The sequence below is a fragment of the Haliotis rufescens genome, unplaced genomic scaffold (genome assembly GCF_023055435.1).
Source record: "Haliotis rufescens isolate VD_foot unplaced genomic scaffold, xgHalRufe1.0.p SCAF_77, whole genome shotgun sequence".
Taxonomy (NCBI): Eukaryota; Metazoa; Mollusca; class Gastropoda; order Lepetellida; family Haliotidae; genus Haliotis; species Haliotis rufescens.
In genome coordinates this window covers 412139-435050 of record NW_025964369.1, presented here as the reverse complement: position 1 = coordinate 435050, position 22912 = coordinate 412139, and the positions used below count along the sequence as shown (strand labels likewise).

Genomic DNA, 22912 nt, shown 5'->3' with positions numbered 1-22912 from the left:
AGTGATTGATAGCATGAGCATCGATCCACGCATTTGGTATACGATGACATGAATCAACCAAGTCAGGGAGCCTGACCACCCGATCCCGTTAGTCGCCTTTTATGACGAGCATAGTCGCCTTTTACGGCTAGCATGGGTTGCTGAAGACCTATTCTACCCCGGATCTTCACGTGTCTCATTGTTTGCAGTTGCGATCGATCGTTGAAATAACATGGGTCGCAGTTGCGATCGATCGTTTAAATAATGAAGCGTCCGTTTCATCAGCGAGACTTCAGCGAGAATGTGCGCGCTCGTTATATGCAGTTAATCGTTTTTTCGGAACCGACGATCAGGAAGTCCGTTGACTGAGGAGTGAACAGCAATTAGGTAGATCAGCTTGTTTGTTTCCCAGACTTAGCTTTGTTCTAAATATTATTTGATAATTAACATTTGTCATTGAAGAGAAACTGTTGTGTTTTATAAATATCTTATTTCATTAATTATGTGAACTTTCAAGAAAAGTTTTCTTCATGGTGTTACGTCAGCATGCCCGTAACCTGTTATCGTGGGTTCGAATCCCGCTTCGCCCTGATTACGTTTCCAGGTTTGTCAGCACCATATCAGCTTCATGTGGACCAAACCCACGCTCGTTGTTTTCTACAAGGCGGTAAACGCCTAAATCTTAGACGTTTACCGCTTTGGTGAACACCACGAGCACAGGTGTTGTCCACATCAAGCTGACACGGAGTGGCAGAAAATTGTAAAGTGTCGATACCCAAATTGAAACAATATGTTAACTTTAACACAGAAATCTGCACGTAACGAACTTATATAGTGTGCATCCAACAAACAAACAACCAATGGTAAATAATTAACAAAGGCATTTCAAAAGTTCACTAGGTTTACAGATCAATACGCCAAACGATTCCCTGAGACACGCTTACATTATTTCTACGTTAACATTTTTTCTGCCTCTATCTGCCCGTATAACATAAGTAATCTCTCTCAATGACATAATTGTACTGACAAAGTTCCATAAGGGTTTTTGTTTGACGCTGAAACTTCTAACCACTGCACTTTCCCTGAAAACCTATCAATGCAACCATGCACACTGAAACCGTATGATTTCAATTTATCCCACCCGTCAATGTGCCAGAGATAGTTGGGACCTTTCACACTATAATCTCGTCGTCTCAGTCTCCTCTGACTCCTTGATAATACACCATCAAAATCCAATATCTTCAATACTGAACGGACAGTTTCCCTATCAGTCACAATCCCATGTACCTGGTGCAGTCGTCTATGCCTAGATCGGTAACCCAGAGTGAAAGCACTGCCTCCGAGTCCTTGTTCAATGGCGTAAATTACAGTATCTACATCATCTTTAAGCTTTCTTCGAGTCAGCTGTAGATTTCTCAGAATTCTCTTCAAGTGTCTAACGCTCATATTTTTGTCATGGACACATAAAAACATGGTAAACGTCTTGTAAGAGAAGCCTAAATGAAAATAACGTTCAATAAGTTCATCTCTGTCTGGAGATTCTGAGCCAAAAGGCATGTCGTTTTCAGGAATAGTCATCTTAATGTTTTTGGCGCATGAACAAAATGGCCGTCACTCAAAAACGAGGTTATCCTTGTCACGTGACTTTCCACCGCGGTTGAAATTATGGAGAAAGAAAACTTGAAAAACTCAATGAAATAAAGTATTATCACTGGGGTGGAAATATTATTTTTTGACCTTTTCGCTCTTGTTTTTGACATTTTCGTTTTTGTTTTTGACATTTTCATTTTAGTTTTTGACCTTTTCGTTTTTGTTTTGGACATTTCCATTTTAGTTTTTGACATTTTCGCTTCACATTTCAGCCATTCAATAGCTACTTGAAAGTACAGTTTGCATGTTTTCGGTTGTTTTTATACATGAATTATCACATATTTGTATGACACATTTCGTTAATTTGCAAAAGGTTGCGATAAAAGTAAGTGAAATATCAAAATATTGGAAAAAATACTCCATGTCCCTTATGGGCCACCGTAAAAATCGTATATTTTTCTGTAATATCAACCCGTCAAAATCCGGGTTGGAATTGGTCAATTCATTTGTTGTTTAACGCCGCACTCAGCAATATTCCAGCTATATGACGGCGGTATTATAAATAATCATGGGCATCGATCTACGTGATTGGGATACGATGACATGAATCAAACCAAGTCAGCGAGCCTGACCACCCGATCCCGTTAGTCGCCTTTTACGGCAAGCATGGGTTGCTGAAGACCTATTCTACCCCGAATCCAAGACATGCCCTTATATGTTTCTGGGTTTGTCAGCACCATACCCGTCCTCATGGGCAGTTGCAATGCGAGTACCCGTGCCACTTCTCGAAGATGGGATGACAGAAAAAATGCCTTAAATCTGGAGAGGTCATGTTCATTATTACAAATAAACGTATTCAGTAGATTCATTCCATCAGGGAATGTCATTCGTATATTCTATATATTTTATTTCCCGGGTATAAACATATTAACGCATATTCTGCAGTTCCCTTGGTCTGATACAGAGGAACCAGCTCCACCGGCTACGCAGCTGATATTATAACGATTCTCGGGTTGAACTTTTTCCTCGATTATTTCCCAAACCTCGCTGAGCTGAATGGTAAAACATTGTAAACACGTTGATAATAAAACATACACTGCATGATCAGAAATTAACTTGTGGCGTATATGATAAGATCACTACGTTAGTCCATAACTACAACCCTGAGTCTCTGTCGGCGACTATTATGTATATACATGTATCACTGAACTGCAATGGCATTCCTATTTCCGATTCTAGTACGTTTCCAATTAAGTTCACTGATGCATCGCGTAAAATATGCTGTTTGATGGCTCTGCAAATGAAAGCAAGTGAAATTATGTGTTATCATACGAGAAAGTGTCAATGCAGGCACCACTGCCTGATGACTATCGATCGATGTGATTTCAAATATTCAATAAATGTCAATGAACATATGCACTCGTTCTTAGATTCCTCGGTCCTCGTAGATTTCCTTACTCGACTATGTTTGTCGTAAGAGGTGACTAACGGGATCGGGTGGTCAGTTTCGCTGACTTGGTTGAAGCATGTCATCGATCGAAATTGCGTGGATCGATGCTCAGGATATCAATGACTGGATTGTCTGGTCCAGACTCGATTATTTACAGACCACCGTCATATAGCTGTCATATTGCTGAGTGCGGCGTAAAACAATAGGTGATATTTTACGTGTCTTTCCATTCACTGTGGAGAGGCGCGTCGTACCTTTGGCCCACCAGAAACCTATGATCATGGGTTCGAATCCCGGCTCGCCTTGATTAGGTTTCTAGGTATTTTAGCGCCGTACCTGTGCTCGTGGGTTTCACCAAAGTGGTAAGCGTCTGAGACCTGCATCACTTCGGGCTTTCCTCCCACATCAAGCTGACACGCCGTTATATGACTGAAATATTCACTCACTCTGACCACGCAGGTGAACTACAGAACCCAGGTCTTCACATAAGACCGTATAGTTGTCACTTCATTATCATTTATACAACATGCTTTATATTGGTTGGTTTGTTGGTTTGTTGTTTAACGCCGCACTCAGCAATATTCCAGCTATATGACGGCGGTCTTTAAATAATCGAGTCTGAACCAGACAATACAGTGATTAATATCATGAGCATCGATCCACGCTGTAATCCGAGTAGGCAGTTTGCAAGGTCATGTTATTTACAGCTAGTTTGAATATACAGATGGGCGAAATAACAAAGTGCCTCTTGTCCCACGTTCTATCTTACATGGTTTGCTTTGTTTGTTTGTTTGTTTGTTGTTTAACGCCGCACTCAGCTATTTGACGGCGGTCTGTAAATAATCGAGTCTGAACCAGACAATCCAGTGATTGATAGCATGAGCATCGATCCACGCAATTGGGATACGATGACATGAATCAACCAAGTCAGGGAGCCTGACCACCCGATTCCGTTAGTCGCCTTTTATGACAAGCATAGTCGCCTTTTACGGTAAGCGTGGGTTGCTGAAGACCTATTCTACCCCGGATTTTCACGTGTCTACATGGTTTGCAGTTGCGATCGATCGTTGAAATAACATGGGTTGAAATTGCGATCGATCGTTTAAATAATGAAGCGTCCGTTTCATCAGCGAGACTTCAGCGAGAATGTGCGCGCTCGTTATATGCAGTTAATCGTTTTTTCGGAACCGACGATCAGGAAGTCCGTTGACTGAGGGGTTTACAGCAATTAGGTAGATCAGCTTGTTTGTTTCCCAGTCTTAGCTTTGTTCTAAATATTATTTGATAATTAACATTTGTCAAAGAAGAGAAACTGTTGTGCTTTATAAATATCTTATTTCATTAATTATGTGAACTTTCAAGAATAGTTCTCTTCATGGTGTTTCGTCAGCATGCCAGTAACCTGTGATCGTGGGTTCGAATCCCGCTTCGCCCTGATTACGTTTCCAGGTTTGTCAGCACCATATCAGCTTGATGTGGACCAAACCCACGCTCGTTGTTTTTCTACAAGGCGGTAAACGCCTAAGTCTTAGACGTTTACCGCTTTGGTGAATACCACGAGCGCACGTGTGGTCCACATCAAGCTGACACGGAGCGGCAGAAAATTGTTATGTGTCGATACCCAAAATGAAACAATATGTTAACTTTAACACAGAAATCTGCACGTAACGAACTTATATAGTGTGCATCCAACAAACAAACAACCATCGGTAAATAATTAACAGAGGCATTTCAAAAGTTCACTAGGTTTACAGATCAATACAAATTACTGCACAACAATGCTAATGGCAGTACACAACAGTGTTGTAGAACAATATTCATTATTGGTTGGTTGGTTTGTTGTTTAACGCCGCACTAAACAAAATATTCCAGCTCTATGACGGCGGTCTGTCAATAATCGAGTATGGACAAGACGATCCAGTGATTAATATCATGAGCATCGATCCACATAATTGGATTTGATGACATGCCGATCCCGTTAGCCGCCTCTTACGACAAGCATAGTCGCCTTTTACGGCAAGCATGGGTTAATGAAGACCTATTCTACCCCGGATCTCCACGGGTCCGAATTGATAGTGTTGAGTATAGTACATGTGTTGAGTATTGTCCATAGGGCGCAAAGCAATTTCTAACTCACTCTCTGTTGACGTTTTTCACAAATCAATTCCGTATAACATTTCAGTTACAGATAACGAGCAGATCCAAATGACGTGTGTGGTCCTACCGTTGGTGCTGGCGTTGTGTTTTACCATGGGAGGTATGTATCTTGCTCTAACGTATAGCGTGCTGAAAATATAATGCAACTGACACAAATAATAAACGATCAAATTCGTAAATCGGTGATTGTTCATGATCTCTCTTGATAAGAATATTTCAATTTACTAGTTGCAACAGTGCCTGTGGTTGGATTGGACATCATACAACACGCTAATTAGCAAATGTAAATTATTGAAATATTTATGACAAAGGTGTTCCCGATTTCAAACCAAAAGGGGCAATGCATTAAAATATAGCACTGGAAGTGCCCGTTATCAAATAGGGGTCAATAATGCAGAGTATACTTTTTCTGGAGGTGTAGGTGAATTATGGTGTAGGCGAACTGAGGTCAAGCCCCAATTTGAGCTCAAATGCAGTCAGCTGTAACACAGCAGTGAACAATGGGGGTTATTTTAAACCAAAAGGGGTAATGCATTAAAATATAGCACTGGAAGTGCCCATTATCAAATAGGGGTCAATAATGAAGAGTATACTTTTTGTGGATGCAAATAGAGGTGTAGGTGAATTATGGTGTAGGCGAACTGATGTCAAGCCCCAATTTGAGCTCAAACGCAGTCAGCTGTAACACAGGAGTGAACAGTGGGGGTTATAGTATAGTATGTTCCATGTCCTGACCCTTGCAGACACCAGACATGGTTTGTATGAAAAATAATAAAACGATTTTATTATTATACGGCGATTTATTTATGTTATGTACAAAATTTATGATAGTACTCGGATACAGTAAACCGCATGACACTCGTAGGACACTTGGGCACATGCACTAAAAGTCAGGAACTAAAACGATTTCATTTTTATACATCGATTTATTTATTTTATGTACAAAATTTATGATAGTACTCGGATACAGTTAAACGCATGAGACTCGTAGGACACTTGGGCACTTACACTAAAAGTCAGGAACTAAAACGATTTCATTTTTATACATCGATTTATTTATTTTATGTACAAAATTTATGATAGTACTCGGATACAGTAAAACGCATGACACTCGTAGGACACTTGGGCACATACACTAAAAGTCAGGAACTCCGTGGGAGACAGCATTTAGATAAGACAAATACAATGTCACCATCTAGAAACGCTGTTTTCAAGTTATCAAGTCTGTTGTCAAGGAGACCGTATTTATCCCCCGCCCAACGAAGTTGGCGGGGGATATAGAAACGGGCTCCGTCCGTCCGTACGTCCGTCACGTTTCGTTTCCGGAGCATAACTCATAAACCATTCAATATTTTTTCATCAAACTTTGCAGGACTGTCAGGTACATGCTGAACTGGTGCCTTTTGCTATTTAGAAGTTTTAGAAATTTTTATTTTTTACGTTTCCATGGCAACAAGATGGACTTAGGTTCGGTGAGGGTAGGGTTCGTTTCCGGAGCATAACTCATAAACCATTCAATATTTTTTCATCAAACTTTGCAGGTCTGTCAGGTACATGCTGAACTGTTGCCTTTTGCTATTTAGAATTTTTAGAATTTTTTATTATTTACGTTTCCATGGCAACAAGATGGACTTAGGTTCGGTGAGGGTAGCGTTCGTTTCCGGAGCATAACACATAAACCGTTCAATATTTTTTCATCAAACTTTGCAGGTCTGTCAGGTACATGCTGAACTGGTGCATTTTGCTATTTAGAAATTTTAGAAATATTTTTTTTTGACGTTTCCATGGCAACAACATGGACTTAGGTTCCAAGCTCATCTTTTTTTTACAATTTCCATGAGAAGTTCCACCTCGGTTAAAAAAGGTTTGGGTTTGTTTAGATTTAATTATGTCATAAATTCTGCAACAGGGGCGGGGGATATAGCCACGTTAGTGGCAAACTCTTGTTCTTCTTTTTATGCTTGGTCAAAAAATGTTGTTTTTTATGGCAAACTGAAAGGCCATAGACCCATAGTTCAACGTATTCTTTGGAATATACTTGTTTCTTAATTGAAGATAGAGTTTACACACAAGCATAAAATAATACTCATTTTTCTACAACATTAAGCTTACAAGATGTACAGATATTGTTAAACTTTTGAAATATACCTTTATAGATCTGTAAGTCATAATAACCTGCTCTGAACTGAAACAATTAATTTATACATCGTTTCAGCGAAAATATATACAATATACACATTCCCAAAGTACAATACGATTTGGGGTGGAGGATCGAAGCCCAATTACTCGTTGACATGCATGAAGGTGAACTTATTCTATACATTCGTATTTTCTATAACCCAAAAAATTTTTATCCATAAAGTAAAATTGGCAATATCTTTGTATCAAAAATTTGAAAGTATAAATTACAGGGCAGATTATCATATTTTAACAAGCTTTGTAGGATTGACATCAACAGATGTAGAATCTAGATATGTATTCCAACTCAAAGTCCTAGTATACAATACTCCGAGGGAAGTATAAGATGAAACTATTGCTACGATTGCTTTTGACCATTCCGAAGGAAAAACACCTTTATCATACAGAGGATTGAACAATATGGAACAACAATATTATCTGAACATGGAACAAATTCACTAATTACATAATCTGTTCCAGCTGCTTTATTACATTTCAACTTACGAATATTCTCTTGTATTTCCTCACTGATAATAGGGGCATTACATATATCATCAGTGTCAGATTTAACCCAATTAGTACCAGTATATGCATCCGTTAGTACACTTTCAGTATTCACGGTGTGTGTATCTTCTTCATAAGAAGTAGATATATCTGGCTATGAAATACTGAACAGGTCTTTAAAATACTCGTAGCAAGTCTCTGGATGTATTATATTTTTATCCTTAGTAGTACCTGATAAAGCTTGTACCAAAATGTTTTGGAATCCTTCATGGTATGTATCAATTTAGATTGACGTTCAATCTCGAACGAACTTATAGCATTCCTACGAGGGGCGTTCAACAAGTTTTGCAACTTGAACATTTGTGTTCACACAAACAATGTCAACTTGTGACAGGTGTGACACTAGTCATAACACCAGGTTGACACGTGTCATAACAAACTCCAGACACAACAATAAGTTAGATGTCATCGCTTCATTCACCTGAGGGTGGTCACAATCATGGATTCTGTCAAGCATGAACAACGCGCTGTAATAAAGTTCCTTACCAAGGAGGGATCGAAGCAAAAGAAATCCATGATCGCATGTGTAAAGTGATGGGTAGGGATGCCCCTACTATTCCACAGTTTGTGGTTGGTCTCTACAGTTTAAAAGGGGTAGGGAGTCCACAGACGATGACCCGAGGTCAGGCAGCCTTCAGATGCCACCTAACCGGAAACCATTGCTGCTATAGAAAGAAGAATTTTGCCTGACCGACGAGTGACAGTATCTGGGGAATTCCAAATATCAGTCGGAACTGTTGGAACCATTATTCATGAGCATCTTGGTATGTTCAAGGTATATGCATGATGGGTACCTAGAAACCTCAGAGCTCAAGATCGCCACCAGAGAACTGAAAGTTGTCGATACTTCCTGGATCTTTATACTGCTGATAAAGCCGGATTTTTTTCTCGTCTAATGACAGGTGATGAAACATGGATTCACGACTGAGAACCATAACTAATTGGAATCCATGCAATGGAAGCACCCCAATTCTCTGCTTCTGATGAAGTTTCACACTCAACCATCGGCTGGCAAGGAAATCGCCACCATATCATTGGGATGCAATAGGCATATTACTGATTGATTACATGCCACCAAAAACTACATTCAATGGACAATATTATGCTAATGTAATGACAGAATTGCGAAAATCTATTCGCCAGAAACGCCGTGGAATGTTAACACGTAGTATTCTACATTTGCATGTCAACGCTCCGGTTCACAAGTCGAGAATTGCACAGGTCGCCATATGTGAATGTGGATTCGCACAGTTAAATCACCCACCCTACAGCCCAGACGTAGCTCCCAGTGACTATTTCTTTTCCGGCAAATGAAATCTGCCCTACGTGGAAGACGCTTCGAGGAAAACGAGGACATAAAGGCTGCCATAGAGGCGTAGTTAGAGGGCAAATCTGCGGACAAATGGAATAAGTGTATTGAGGTGACTGGAGATTATGTTGAAAAATAAAAGTGCAAAAGATATTCTGCGACTTTGTCTTATATTGAAGCTCCAAAACTTATTGAACGCCCCTTGAACATACAGCTTTATACTTATTTCTTGCAGCAAGAAAGTGCTGAAGAGACACTTTTTCTATATATTTACGAAATACATTTACATTAAGCGTCAAACCAATCTTTAAAACTGAAAATTGTCTTACACAATGCTTCATACAATCAGCTGATCGCAATAAGATATCTGGGAATAGTTCAATCCCGTAATCAAGGACATGGTCATGCCGGTTTCTTGGAGTTGAAGAATCTTAATTACACTGTAGGCTTGCTAATTCTTCAACACACTCGGGGACTTGTAGATATTCGGGTTGGGGTGACCTACGTTGGTATGCAGGCAGTGGTGCCACCCTTCTACATGGTGGATCGTTCTTGGGCCTGTGGTGTTGAAATGGTTGAAGGATGCATGGGGGAAAGGACCGTCCACCCAATGTTCAGTGACGTTGACGGCAAACTTGACAACTTGCTGGAGATGTTTTGGTCCACAATAGACAATATGTGAAATATTTACTATGATGAACCGACAACAATTCAAGATTTAACCTACCAACTTCAATATCAGTAGGCAATGTACAAGACATCTGAAGCATAGTTTTTGTATCAAGGTGGTACACAGTTTTTTCCTCAATTCTTTTTCCTATTTGAAACTGTTGAGAGATCAATTTAACCCTGTCCTTCAAGAGTTGTGCATATTGAAACAATTCTATGTGATTTTAGTTGTAATCTTCGTTGGTTGGTTGTTTTGCGTCGCACTCAGCAATATTCAAACTGTATGACGGCGGTCTGTAAATAATTGAGTCTGAACCAGACAGTCCAGTGATTTACATCATGAGCCTCGATCCATGCATTTGGGATACGGTGACATGCATCAACCAAGTCAACGAGCCTGAAAGCTCGATCCGGGTAGTCGCCTCTTACGACAAGCTAAGTCGCCTTTTTACGGCAAGCATGGGTCGCAGAAGACCTATTCTACCCCGGATCTTCACAGGTCGGAAACAAATAGAGCTAGTTCTTTATCGGGAATGATAACACTTGACAGCTTGCCTGTGCACAGGTGGTGTCCAAGGATACTGCATAGACAATGCAAACTTGTTTGACTGATTTGAGTCTTGGACTGACGAATAGTTAGTGATTTTCATCCAATGCTAATGCACATAGCCAATTCAAACATGCCGCCTCTTTAGAACTGTGGGGCCAAGTACTACGCGCATTCACACACGGAAGCGATAATCTTCACATCAATATAAACTTAACCGCAAAAGAAACGTCACCCCAAATAACATTGCATGAAAAGTTGTCGTGTAAATATCTGGGTAATATTTGTCAAAGTTTCTAAGATTTAGCATTACCTGATCCGGAAAAATGAAATTTGATGATAAAAAAACGAAGCAGATGACAATAAAACCGATCGCCTAAACGCATCACGGCAACGGCCATGGTAACACGATCCACGTGAGTTCCCTGCAAATTGAAATGCACATGCGTTCCCCCATTTCCTGGCCTATAAAAATCCACCCAGATCGGATAACATTTATTCGTTATTAAATTGATATCACGTGCCAACATTGACAAGAAATCAGCGACACCAAGCCCTTTGACGATTGCAAGCTGGACAAACCGCCCGGCAAGTAGCCAGTGAATTTCAAGTCCAGTAACGGTACCAGACCACCAACACTACAGATAACCGACCACGTAGTTGAAGACCAAGGGTCACCACCCGATGTCAGGATCGTCAGGATCGTCATCTTCAAGATCGCTTTGTTACTGCTGTGGAAACTGCTCGACAGACCATGGGGACACACCAGCGACACATTAGTGCGTACACCGTGCGTCGACGATTGATGAGCAGACACCTCCTCTTTCAAAGGCCACACCGTGGACCCATTCTGACACCACGTCATCGCCGGGACCGTCTTCAGTGGGCAACACAGCATCAGCATTGGCGCCACCAGCAGAGGAGAAGTGTCCTCTTCTGAGACGAGAGCCGTTACTAATTCTCAACAGCAAATGGCAGAGAGACGGAGAGAGTCTGGCGACGCCGTGGGGAACGTTATTCGGATGCTTGTGTTGTTGACAGAGACTCGTGGGGTGGTCCGAGCATCTTGGTGTGGGGTCGAATTGTCCTTGCACAGAGGGTCGGCCCGGTGGCCTTCCAGAACATCGGTCCAGGGAGAGGAAATGGTGTCACGGCAGCTCGGTACATTGATCAAGTCTTGAGACCACACGCCATACCTCATTCGGCACGAGTTTCAGCATGATAACGCCCGTGCCCACACTGCGAGAACAGCAAGAGACTTCCTACAGCAGAATGGCATCAGAACCATGCAGTGGCCTGCCCTCAGTCCCGATATAAATCCCATTGAGCACCTGTGGGACGAGATTCAAAGACGGCTGAATGACGTCCGACCAAGGCCGACAACTGCAGCTGAACTGCGTCAGTCGTTCCTCAGAGTGTGGGCTCAAGTGCCTATGACCTTCACCAACCGCCTCATCCATCGCATGTATCGACGCTCCACGGCAGTCATCAATGCGCATGACGGACACACGAGATACTGACTTGTGATGCCATTTTCTCAGAGACTAGTGTTGTGTTTCACTTTAAGAACATTTGACACATTAATTTTAACCTTGATGATCAGTTTTGCCAAGTTGCATCTTTTTCATATGTCTATAAAGTATGTTTACAGTGTTTTGACAAATAAGGTTTCTCATATAATTATCCATGGTGACGCTTCTTTTGCGGTTCAGTATATATTCTTTCCTCTGAAATACTACTTCAAATTGTAGTCGATATAGTGTTGAATAAAACTTTTAGCACATTTCTCTAACTATTTCTAATGTCTTGTTGTGGCATTGTTTCTCAAATCCTTTATATAAGGATTGGCTGAGACCCGTGAAGATCCGGTGAAGAATAGGTCTTCAGCAACCCATGCTTGCCGTAAAAGGCGACTATACTTGTCGCAAGAGGCGTGGTCAGGCTCGCTGACTTTGTTGATGCATGTCATTGATCTCAATTGCGTGGATCGATGCTCATGATATCAATCACTGGATTGTCTGGTCCAGACTCGATTATTTACAGACCGCCGCCATATAGCTGGAATATTGCTGGAGTCCGGCGTTAAAAACAAAGAATAAAACAAAAGTTGTGATGCCCACGGCTTCAACTCCCAGTCGCTAACTCATACTCTATTACCAAGGGTATTATATCTCCAATCTACGACAATACATATCTTGGAGAATGACTCACCAACGCTTTCTCTTTCCTTCCAGTCTGCTCGATAAAGTTCAACACACAAAGATACGCTGTCAACCCCATGAACTTCGGCTTTGATATTCGTGGCAAGGACTGGATCACGTACACTGTCATGGCGTGTAATGACTTCAACATCAAACTGTACTTCCGTGAACAAGTGATGTACAGGATGCTACTCGGGGGATGGTTCGACACTAAAAGCCGATTCTATGCATTTGGGGCAACTGTAGACGTCTTTGGGCCGGTCTTAAACTGCACTGGCTATCTTCAGTTTTGGACCTCTTGGGAAGATGGGCATTTCAAAATAGGTCGGGGCAAGGTGAAGGACGCAGACATTCTCTACGGTGATACTACTCACATTATTCCCGGTGTCGACAGTTTAACTGTGTGGGCCCCAAGCGCCAAATGGAGTTTTGGTAAGTTGAGCCACAACACCCAGCCGTTCACACCCTGCTAGTTGAAGGGGTGAGAGAGTTTCATATAACTGGAATATTGCTGAGTGCGGCGTTCAACAAAACAGAAATGTTTGTTTGTTTGTTTGTTTTAATGCCGCACTCTGCAATATTGCAGCTATATTACAGTGGTCTGTAAATAATCGAGTCATGACCAGACAATCCAGTGAATATCATTGACATATTTTTTGTTACACTATTTTTATAACACTAGACCTAGATCCACACTTTAAAAAAGATACAAATATGAAATTTTGGAGCTCGATAGTCGTATGTTATCGTTGTACAAAGGCGTTGAAAATATTCGTTGTCATGTAACATTAGGCCACAAGGTTGCACTGAACTCTCTATCTCATGTGACCACCCCGGGCAGCAATCACAACTCTGCATCTCCCCGCCACTGACTTGATAAGTGTACGAATTCTGTTCTGCGGAATTCTGTGCCATTCTGCTTGTAACGCGTTGGTCAGTTGTTGGAGTGTCTGCTGCTTGTTCTGACGTTGACGTACACGTCGATCGAGTTCATCCCAGAAGTGTTCGATTGGGTTGAGATATGGAGATCTAGACGTTCAGGGCAAGGCGTTGGCATTTTCAAGGTATTCTACCGTGACACGAGCTGTGTGCGGTGGAGCGTTGTCCTGTTGAAACAGCTCCCTCTGGCGGTCAATGACTGGCAGAAGGCGAGAGTAGTTGGGGGCAGGACTCTGATAAGGAAGTGGACTCTGCGCATGCGCGAAGAGGACATTGTGGGTTATACGTGCGCCTCCAAGATGGCGACACTTTCGGTTCGATGACGTCACTCAGAAGTGGGTTCTACGTCACGTCCGGTTCCGAGGGGGGGATGGGGATCTCCCCATCCAAGATGTAGGCACGGCGCATCCAAATGGCAGGAGGAGGGTGGAGGAGAAGGGAGAGGAGAAGGGGGAAAGCAGAGGAGGGAGGAGGAGAGGAAGGGAGTCGGGTTCTTTGTTTTGGTTGGTGGTGAAGAGGATAGTCAAAGCAAAGGATGAAAGCGGTCTTTCGGGAGAGATGGATGAAGGGTGACTTTTTCTCCTCCAGAGGAAGGGGGAGCCTGAGCGCTCTGACGAGCAGCCTTGGGGGTCCGTTTGCGCCGGGGAGTCTATTTTCCTCTTCCTATTTCGGGGGATGTAGCCGGTATCCGGACGTGACGTAGAACCCAATTTCTGAGTGACGTCATCGAACCGAAAGTGCCGCAATCTTGAAGGCACACACCCTCCCCGGAACCGGCGCCATCTTGGGGGCGACCGGAACCGGAAGTGCCGCCATCTTGGACGCGCACGCATTACACACAAAACCCTCTTCGCCCATGCGCAGAGTCCACTTCCGTCCCAGAGTCCTGCCCCCAACTACTGGCGAGGTTGAAGAATTTGAGTCACAGCGACTTGGTGTCAAATTTCCCTGAACCAAAACCAAGTCAGATCTAGTGATGTAGGATATGGCCCCTTCACACCATGACACTACCACCACCGAAACTGTCGAATTTCGCAAAACGCTCGGTGGAGAAGAAATCGTGATTCATCGCTAAGCCACACTCGTCATACTCTTTCTCAAATTCTAAGGCTGTAAGGTATTGGTGCAGTATGGCACCACCGTAAGCGTCGCTGTCGATGGATCTGTTGCAAAACAGGGACGATAACTTGTCTTCTGGGTCGGAATCCAGCTTCGCGAAGATGGTTCCTGACAATCTGGTCCGATATCCTCCTCAAACCAGGGATGCGTCATGCAGTCTCCGTAGCTGTGGCATTGCGATGACATAGGTGGAACAGTCGAATGTAGCCAACCTGTGCAGGGGTGGTAACTCTTGGTCGGCCGGTTCTCGAATGTTCTGCAGTGGAATTGAACTGTGTGTATCGGTCCCAAAGGCGGCAAATGGTGCTGTGGTGGACGTTGAAGTGGCGTGCAATAAAAGATTGCGATTGCTCTCTTTGGATACGTCCTATGGCGATGTTCCGATAGGCAGCGCTGAGTCTCGGCATTTTCGAACTTGAAAAATGTTGACAACTGAATGAAATATTTATTGGCTTATGCTTGCCTTTTTATAGCCACTACCACGGGCTACGAATGTCATAACTTGCCCTCCATGACATTTTTTAACAAGTGTGAAAATAATGCCGTTTAAGACATTGCAAATCGACAATGGCTGCGTTTTGACGCACCGTATGGCGAATATTAGGCCACCAAGATTTTCCAATAACATATACCCAATTTACATCAAGTACAAATGGCAGAAACGGAAGTTGTTAATGAACCTGTACGGGTACATGTTTTAGTCATCATTGATCAACTGGCTGATCATTAAAAAAAGATTAAATATGTGTCAAATAGACACTAAGGTGAATTCATAGATTGCTATAGACTGTCAGTCTAGACCCGGATCGAGTCGATACTGGTCTATGACAGTTTGGATGTGCATTTCTTCGTTTTGTTCACTGGGATTGGTCGTAGCGAGGATATTCGTAAACGATCATGCAGTCAAACTCTGACATTACTTAATGTATACTAAAACGCTGAGTTCAAGATTAAAGTGAGTGAGTGAGTGAGTGAGTTAATGCTTTACGTCACATCGGCAATATTTCAGCTATATCGTGACGAGAAGTTATACATGAAATATACATATATTTAAACTTTATAAAAATCTGTCATCGAAGGACAGTATGATAACTAGAATATCACAGATAAAATTTAAAACTATTTGCGGAACATTTATAAGCATTAAGTATAAAGGAACAACACAATATAAAAATGGGCTAGAGATCGGATTTATATCAACCCTTCAGTCACTGGCGATAGTTTACCAGTTAGGCCTTATACTAAAATGACAAAAATCCTACGTTTTAAAATTCTGGCATGCATATAAATACTTTGAATGATGTGGGACTTACATACCCTCTTAGGGGGACAATAATTGTAGTTCAACCCCCCTCGAGGGTATAGCCACTAACCATCTAAGTTATAAATTAGCACTACCAATATGTAAAATAATACATTAAACACATCACAATTTATGAACGAGTTCGATTTCTTTTAAAAAACATAATATTAAACGAGAATTAACATCATTAATAAGGTGCTTAATTGTTTTAACACTGAAATATTTATCCCTTGTAATGGAAAAATCAATGCAGTCAAGCAGGACATGGTTGACCGTGATTCTTTCACCACAAGGGACACAAAACGGAGAATCCTCACCTTTCAATAAGTATTCATTTGTATAACTGCTATGGCCAATACGACATCGTCTTATAATGACCTCTTCAAATCTGGACTGACAGCCCAAGTAGGTGTAACCGATATTTGGTTTAATTTCATGTAATTTATTGATACCTACTTGGGTGTCCCACTTCTTTTGCATCAGATCACGAATGTAAGATCTAATTGCAGGTTTATAATCAGTGTAGGGGAAGAGAAGTGGTGTCACAGATTTGGTGAGTGGTGCTTTAGCAGCAGCATCGGCCATTGTGTTACCAGTAATACGAACATGGCTTGGTAACCAACAAAAGGCGATGTCATATTGGCCAGTAGCAAGATCATTAGATAATTAAAGAAATTGGATTAAAATTGGATGTTTCGAAGACATATTGTTAATCGCCTGAAGGCATGAAAGTGAATCAGAAAAAATAATGATTTTTTTATGTTTAGATTGATGGCTGATATATTTTAGTGCTGTAAAAATGGCATGTGCTTCTGCTGTAAATATGGAACTGTTATCGGGTAATCGTGAAGATATTGTTCTGGATCGAATGACAGTGGCACTAGCAACTGCACCACCATCCTTGGACCCATTTGTAAATATTGATTTATAAGTGTCGTAAGTGTTCTTAGTTGATGGTATTCTTGTTGGTAAATTAATTGGTTAGTATCTGATTTCTTTAGTTTTGTTAATGTCAGGTCTACCTCTGGTTTTACCATTTGCCAAGAAGGAGATGAGAAAAGTTTAGTAGGAGCTATATCTCGGAGTTTAATATTAGAAGCTGATAATGCAGATTTTATTCTGATTCCGAGTGGTGGAGTGAGTGTTGATTTCTTATTGTAAAGATCTTCGTAGAGAGGATTGAATATACATTCAAAAGCTGGATTTGACTGATAAGAGTATAATTTAGTGATGTATTGTAAAGAAAATTTTAGATGGCGTTGTTTAAGAGAAGGCTCATCTGCTTCTATGTATAGACTGTGAACGGGAGACGTTCTAAAGGCTCCAAGGCAAAGCCTCAGGCCCTGATGATGTATAGTATCTAGTTTTTGTAAATTACTTTTGCAGGCTCCACCATAGACGATGGAGCCATAATCAAGTTTTGAACGGATCAGTGACCTGTATAAGTGTAAGAGGGTTGTTTGATCCCCTCCCCACTTTGAATTAGAAACAACTTTCAATAGATCGAGCGCCTTTAGGCATTTAGCTTTAAGGTATTTAAAATGTGGAAGGAAAGTTAGGTGGTTATCAAAAATAAGTTCCAAGAGCTTGGCCTCCTTAACAACTTTGATAGGGGTGCCATTCAGAAATAGTTCAGGGTCCTTATGTGGTTTATATTTTCTGCAGAAATGTATGCAATTAGTTTTTGATTTGGAAAATTTAAAACCGTTTTCTAGACACCACTTGTGAATTTTATTTAGACATAATTGTAATTACCTTTCTATTGTGTGCATTTTTTTACAACGACAAGATATATTAAAATCATCAACAAAAAGTGATCCATCAACTGAATCATTTAAAACTTTTGAAAGACTATTTATTTTTATACTGACAGACAAAATACCGCCTTGTGGGACACCCTGATCCTGATTATAATGATCAGACAGGGTTGTACCCACTCGGACTTAAAATTGCCTGTCTGTTAAAAACTGTGATATAAAATGAGGCAGACGGCCTCTTAATCCAAAATCATGAAGATCTTTTAAAATGCCATGTTTCCATTTGTATCGTAAGCTTTTTCTAAGTCGAAAAAGATCGATACAGCATGTTGTCTATTGACAATGGAATTTTTAATGAAGTATTCTAAACGCACTAAGTGATCGTGAGTACGTCTGTTGTTCCGGAAACCACATTGCATATTGGTAAGAAGATCATTTGTTTCAAAGTACCACACTAATCGATTATTTACCATGCGTTCCATAGTTTTTACAGCTAGTTAGATATATAGGTCGGTAATTTGATGGATCAAAATGATCCCGCCCAGGTTTGGGTATGGGGATAACAATGGCATTATTCCATGAAGGTGGAAACGTCCCTGATGTCCAAATATCATCGAATATAGTCAACATAGTTTTCAAGACATGATTCGAGCAAGTGTTTCAGTAGCTGATAATTAATATTATCAGCGCCTGCTGCTGTATCATGAGCTTGCCCTAAGGCAGTATATAGCTCCTGTAGGGAAAATACCTCATTGTAATGTTCACCATTATCAGATGTAAAATTTACTTTTTTCTTTTCCTGTTGGAGGTGATATTTTTTGAAATTCAGGAACGTAATTTGATGAAGACGAAAGTTGAGATAAAGTTTTCCCAATTCTATTGGCAATAGCAGATGTATCAGTTAGTAAAGTATCGCCATCCTTCAGATGGTTAACTGTAGAATGTGATCCCTTGCCTTTGATCTTTTTAATCATGTTCCATACCTTGGACATAGGAGTATGAGAGTTTATTTTGGAGACTTAGTTCTTCCATGATTTACGTTTATTTTGCTTAAATAGACGTCTTGCCTTAGCATTTGAAATTTTGACAGTGTTTAAATTATGGACAGTAGGATGTTTACGAAAGTATTTCTCCGCCTTCTTACGACATTTCCTAGCTTGTTTGCAAGTGTCATCAAATCATGGTTTACGAATTTATCTTTGCATAAAGATTTAAATAAAAGCCAATCAGCCTTCAAAAAATTCCATCGAGGTGAAGGTGGATCATCAGTGGGATTAATGTGTTTAAGTACGGTGGGGAAATGGTCACTTCAACATAGGTCATTGTCGACTGACCAAGAGAATTCGTTTAACAAAACTGGGTCCGTCAGAGACAGATCTTAAGATGAATATGTACCAGTAGTAGGGTGTAAGTAAGTGTCGGAGTCATCATTAAAAATGCATAGATCATTATCGGAAACAAAATCCTCGATCACTTTTCCCTTTTGATTAATGGTTGAACTTCCCCGTAAAGGATTATGCCCATTTAGATCACCCATGATGACACAGGGCTTTGGGAGCTGGTCGTATAGTTTTTGTAGATCATTTCGCTGAAGATTTGAAAAAGGTGGAATGTATAAGGAGCAAAGTGTGAAGGCAATATGCAGTGTAAGTCTAACTGCAACTGCTTGCAAATTCGTGTCAAGCGGAACAGGACTGTGAACAACGCCCCGCCGCACCAACATAGAAGCCCCTCCAGTAGCTTTATCTCCCGGAGGAGAAAAGGAATGATAGTAACTATACTGCCTTAATTCAAATTTATCTGTATTTTTTAAGTACGTCTCCTAAACAAATTGCTGATGGATTAAAATCTGTAGTTCATTAAAATTGTGCCTAAGCCCTCTGCAATTCCATTGAAGTACATTTGAATGGTTCATGGTGGTTCCACAGGAGATCGCTCACGTGAACGTGAAGAGGAGTCACAACTGTTGTTGTGATGTGAAGATTGAGTAACATCCATCTCTAAAGGATCAAAGAAGTTGTGAACATCTACAGATGTTTCAGTAGGAGTCGGGATCTTTGTTGTAATTTTCCTTTTTTGTTTTTTCTTTTGTTTTCTTGACGTGTCAGTTGATGGTTGTACAGTAGCTGATATTCCTGGAGCTGCTAAAGATTGAGCCAAAGCTTTGATCATAATCTTAGATGGTGGAGAAATGTCACATGCTGGAGTATCTAATTGATGTGTCTGACTTTCAGATGTTGTCGTAATAGCCATTTGGGTGATCCGAATTCGCCCATGTCCAATCTGTTGGACGTTCTATTGATCTAGTTGTGGAAGGGCGAGAGACAGCTGCAGCATAGTTTTGTGTTGATGGAGGAGACCGGCTGGCAATAAGTTTTTTAGCATCCAGATAAGACATATTATTTTGACATTTGACAGCCAAAATATCAAGATTAAAGGGTCTAAATGTTCAGAAAAAACGCTTCTGTAGGTATTCGTGCTAGGGAATTTCCAGGGGTTTCCCCAGGAATGTTGAAGTTGTCCGTCAATGTTTACGTAATTTCAAGAACACGATCTCATGAAAAACATATGAACGTCAAATGGTGTCATTCATACATTTATAAACGTCAATTTCGCGGTTATGTGACCGACCTCTCGTCCAATGGAAAAGCTGTAAATCGTGTGAACTTCAAATTAACCAATTATAACCTCATAACAAACATTCACATCAGAGGTTTGCGGAAAGGTGAGCGTATCCTGCCCTGCCGGTGGCCCCGTCATAAACAAATGCAAGGGCAAATCAATTGTTCACCTGAAAAAAAGTCGAGAACATATGGTTCAAATCAAATTGAGAACTGAATTAGACAACAGTTTTGTCACTGACATGTCAAATTTAGAAAAGTTCACTACATTGTCCTCCAAACAATTATAGTTCCACATTAATTCAAATTGATTTATACCAGATTCAAAAACTCATTCTTGAGTAGTTCCGTGCTCTGACTGTGGTATTGCCGAAGCGCTACATGGCCGAAATATTTACGATACCTTGTATGCGTATGTATCTGATCCGCCGTTTCTGGCCGATGCATTGACGATGCGTAATATGGCCGAAAAAATACTGATGCGTAAATTGGTCGAATATTGACGAATCTGTATATGTTGATACGCTTAGTCAGGTGAACGTTTTGTCAAGTGAACAACTGACTTGCCTTCGCATGTGTTTGTGACAGGTGCTGCTGATAGGGAAGGACACTCTCACCTATTCGCGAACACCTGGTATCACTATTTCATCCTGATTAATAAACATATCACGGGTCTCCACACAATTGGGATAAATAACATGCATCCACCAAGTCGGCGAGCCTGACCACCCGATCACCTTAGTCGCATCTTACAAACATAGTCGCCTTGTACAACACGCATGGGTTGCTGAAGGACCTATTCTACCCAGGTCTCACCCTTTCAATCGTTAGTGATGTGCAGTCTTACATCTAACACACGATCACCAGGATGAATTGTTTGCTTTCTTAGTTGATCGATGACAATGAAGGCATACTTTAAGGATAACCACTTCTTTATTATACTGTCATAAGGACGTTTCGGTACAGGCCTCATATCGTTGTCATACAAAACATGCAGCCAAACACCTCACCTTCCTGGCATTTCTTGCTTAATTTGGTTGGTTGGTTTGTTGTTTAACGCCGCACTCAGCAATATTCCAGCTATATGACGGTGGTCTGTAAACAATCGAGTCTGGTCCAGATAATGAAGTGTTTGACATCGTGAGCATCGATCCACGCAATTGGTTGGTTTAGTTGTTTAACGCCGCACGCAGCAATATTCCAGCTATAAGACGGCTGGATCGGGTGGTCAGGCTCACTGACTTGGTTGACGCATGTCATCGTATCCCAATTGCATGGATCGATGCTCATGATGTCAATCACTGGATTGTCTGGTCCAGACTCGATGATTTCGCTTGAGTTCACTTGAGGCCATAAATATCTCGGAACTGGGATGAAATATTTTACCAGCGTATTTCTGGACATACTTTTTAATCGCAATATTTTATTTCAGAAACGATTCCAAACAGCGCAGTAATGTGAGCCACGTCAATAAATAATTAGGCAGCTCTTGCTATCTGCGCTGTGGCTATCTTAATTCATTGTTTGTGTGTTTGTTTGTTTGTTTGTTTGTTATTTAACGCCACACTCAGCAGTATTAATATTCCACCTATATGACGGCGGTCTGTGAATAATCGAGACTGGACCAGACAAACCAGTGATTGATATCATGAGCATCGAGCCACGCAACTGGGCGAGTGAGTGAGTTAAAATTTAACGTCGCATCGGCATTATTTCAGCCATATAGTGACTCCACGCTATTGGGGTCGATGACATGCATCAAACAAGTCAGCGAGCCTGACCACCCGATCCCGTTAGTCGCCTTTTACGACAAGCATAGTCGCCTATGCTGTTTACTCGTTCCCATTTCTAACATGAACATACTCTTCTAGACCCGTGAAGATCCGGGTCAGAATGGTCTTCAGCAACCCATGCTTTCCGTAAAAGGCGACTATGCTTGTCGTAAAAGGCGACTAACGGGATCGGGTGGTCAGGCTCGCTGACTTGGTTGATGCAGGTAATTGATCCCAATTGAGTGGATCGATGTTCATGATGTCAATCCCTGGATTGTCTGGTCAAGACTTGATTATTTACAGACCGCCGTCATATCGCTGGAATATTGCTGAGTGGGGCGTTAAATAACAACAAACCAAAACATACCCTTCTATATTCAGAGTATGACAACTGTACGGGACCCCCTGACATAGAGAGGATGGACGGTGTGAGATATCAAGGCGGTTTTCTACTGAAGGCCTACTCTGACGTCTCTGGGACCTTCTGCGTCACGGAGTGCGTCATCCGCAACAGATGCTTCAGCCTCAGCTTCAACAGAGCCGACAATGTGTGTGAACTATTCACTACCCCTATCAACACAACAGACGTATCATCAGCCACAGGCTGGGAGACGTATATCTTCACCGACATCAAGTTATATTATTAAATTATGGGGTTACATGTAATTGTTAATTTCATATTTGCGGGTTTTAATGGGTATTCGATTTTCGGAAATGTGGAGTGAGTGAGTTGGGTTTAACGCCGCTTTTAACAGAA

The 22912-nt window shown here is 41.3% G+C and overlaps 1 protein-coding gene across 1 annotated transcript; it reads left to right on the top strand.

Annotated features, from left to right (window-relative positions):
* The first annotated feature begins 12685 nt into the window (after positions 1-12685).
* LOC124124154 lies at positions 12686-22912 on the top strand. The gene is made up of 2 exons (XM_046487243.2): positions 12686-13076; positions 22537-22912. Exons 1-2 carry the CDS (start codon positions 12722-12724, stop codon positions 22800-22802), a joined length of 621 nt encoding a protein of 206 aa, XP_046343199.2. The 5' UTR covers positions 12686-12721; the 3' UTR covers positions 22803-22912.